The following is a 730-nucleotide window of genomic DNA, read 5'->3' on the forward strand; positions in this document are numbered from 1 at the left end:
AGTGTCAGTGTCAGAGGTGGGAGTAAGTCACAGATGTGCAAGTCACATGTAAGTCTCAAGTCATGAATCTCCAGTCAATGTCAAGTCGAGTCTTTTTTAACATTTGTCAAGCAAGTCTCAAGTCTCAAATTTGCGACTTAAGTCTGACTCGAGTCCCCCATCTCTGGTCAGTGCTCTATAACAGTCAGAGGTAAAGATGTAACTACTGTAATCAGTAGCTTTGTGTTTGTTTGTGTTTGTTTGTTTGTGTTTTAATGAATTCATCAAAAAGAAAACACACATTGTGTAGACTTAATTATATTTACTGATATATTCATCATGATAGACTTACAAAGGCTTTATAAAGCTTTCTGTTAGAATAATAACAGTAATCATGTATGGAATCTAAAATCAGTACGTCTTTATTGCCTCATTGTAAAACAGACTTATAAAATAACTTAAAAGAATAAGAGTCAGGAAAGAAAATACAAAATTATGACCAAATCACAAACATATTAATGTTCATTATGAATCCTGTGATATCTGATAACACACTTAGAGAACAGCAGACTATTAAAACTTTAGTAAACAATTATTACATAAATTTAACTGAATTCATTTTATTACAAACATTACAGAACTTTAGTGAGATTGTTGTTGTTCTTCAGCAGGAATTTATTGAGCTCTAATCTTCAGTTACATCTGTTTCCTTTAACCAGGAAGAAAGTTCCAGTAGCGACTCCGAGCAAAC

At 32.6% G+C, this 730-nt stretch overlaps 1 protein-coding gene across 1 annotated transcript in view; it reads right to left on the bottom strand.

The window, feature by feature from the left end:
- Nucleotides 1-378: 378 nt before the first annotated feature.
- Nucleotides 379-730, bottom strand: part of LOC132854022 (H-2 class II histocompatibility antigen, A-U alpha chain-like) — a 2,409-nt gene continuing 2,057 nt past the window's right edge. Inside the window, exon 4 of the mRNA XM_060882138.1 lies at nucleotides 379-730. This exon is cut by the window's right edge and continues 63 nt beyond it. Coding sequence (XP_060738121.1) covers nucleotides 672-730 — 59 coding nt within the window. The 3' untranslated portion in view covers nucleotides 379-671.

Source organism: Tachysurus vachellii, chromosome 11, assembly GCF_030014155.1.
Source record: "Tachysurus vachellii isolate PV-2020 chromosome 11, HZAU_Pvac_v1, whole genome shotgun sequence".
Taxonomy (NCBI): domain Eukaryota; kingdom Metazoa; phylum Chordata; class Actinopteri; order Siluriformes; family Bagridae; genus Tachysurus; species Tachysurus vachellii.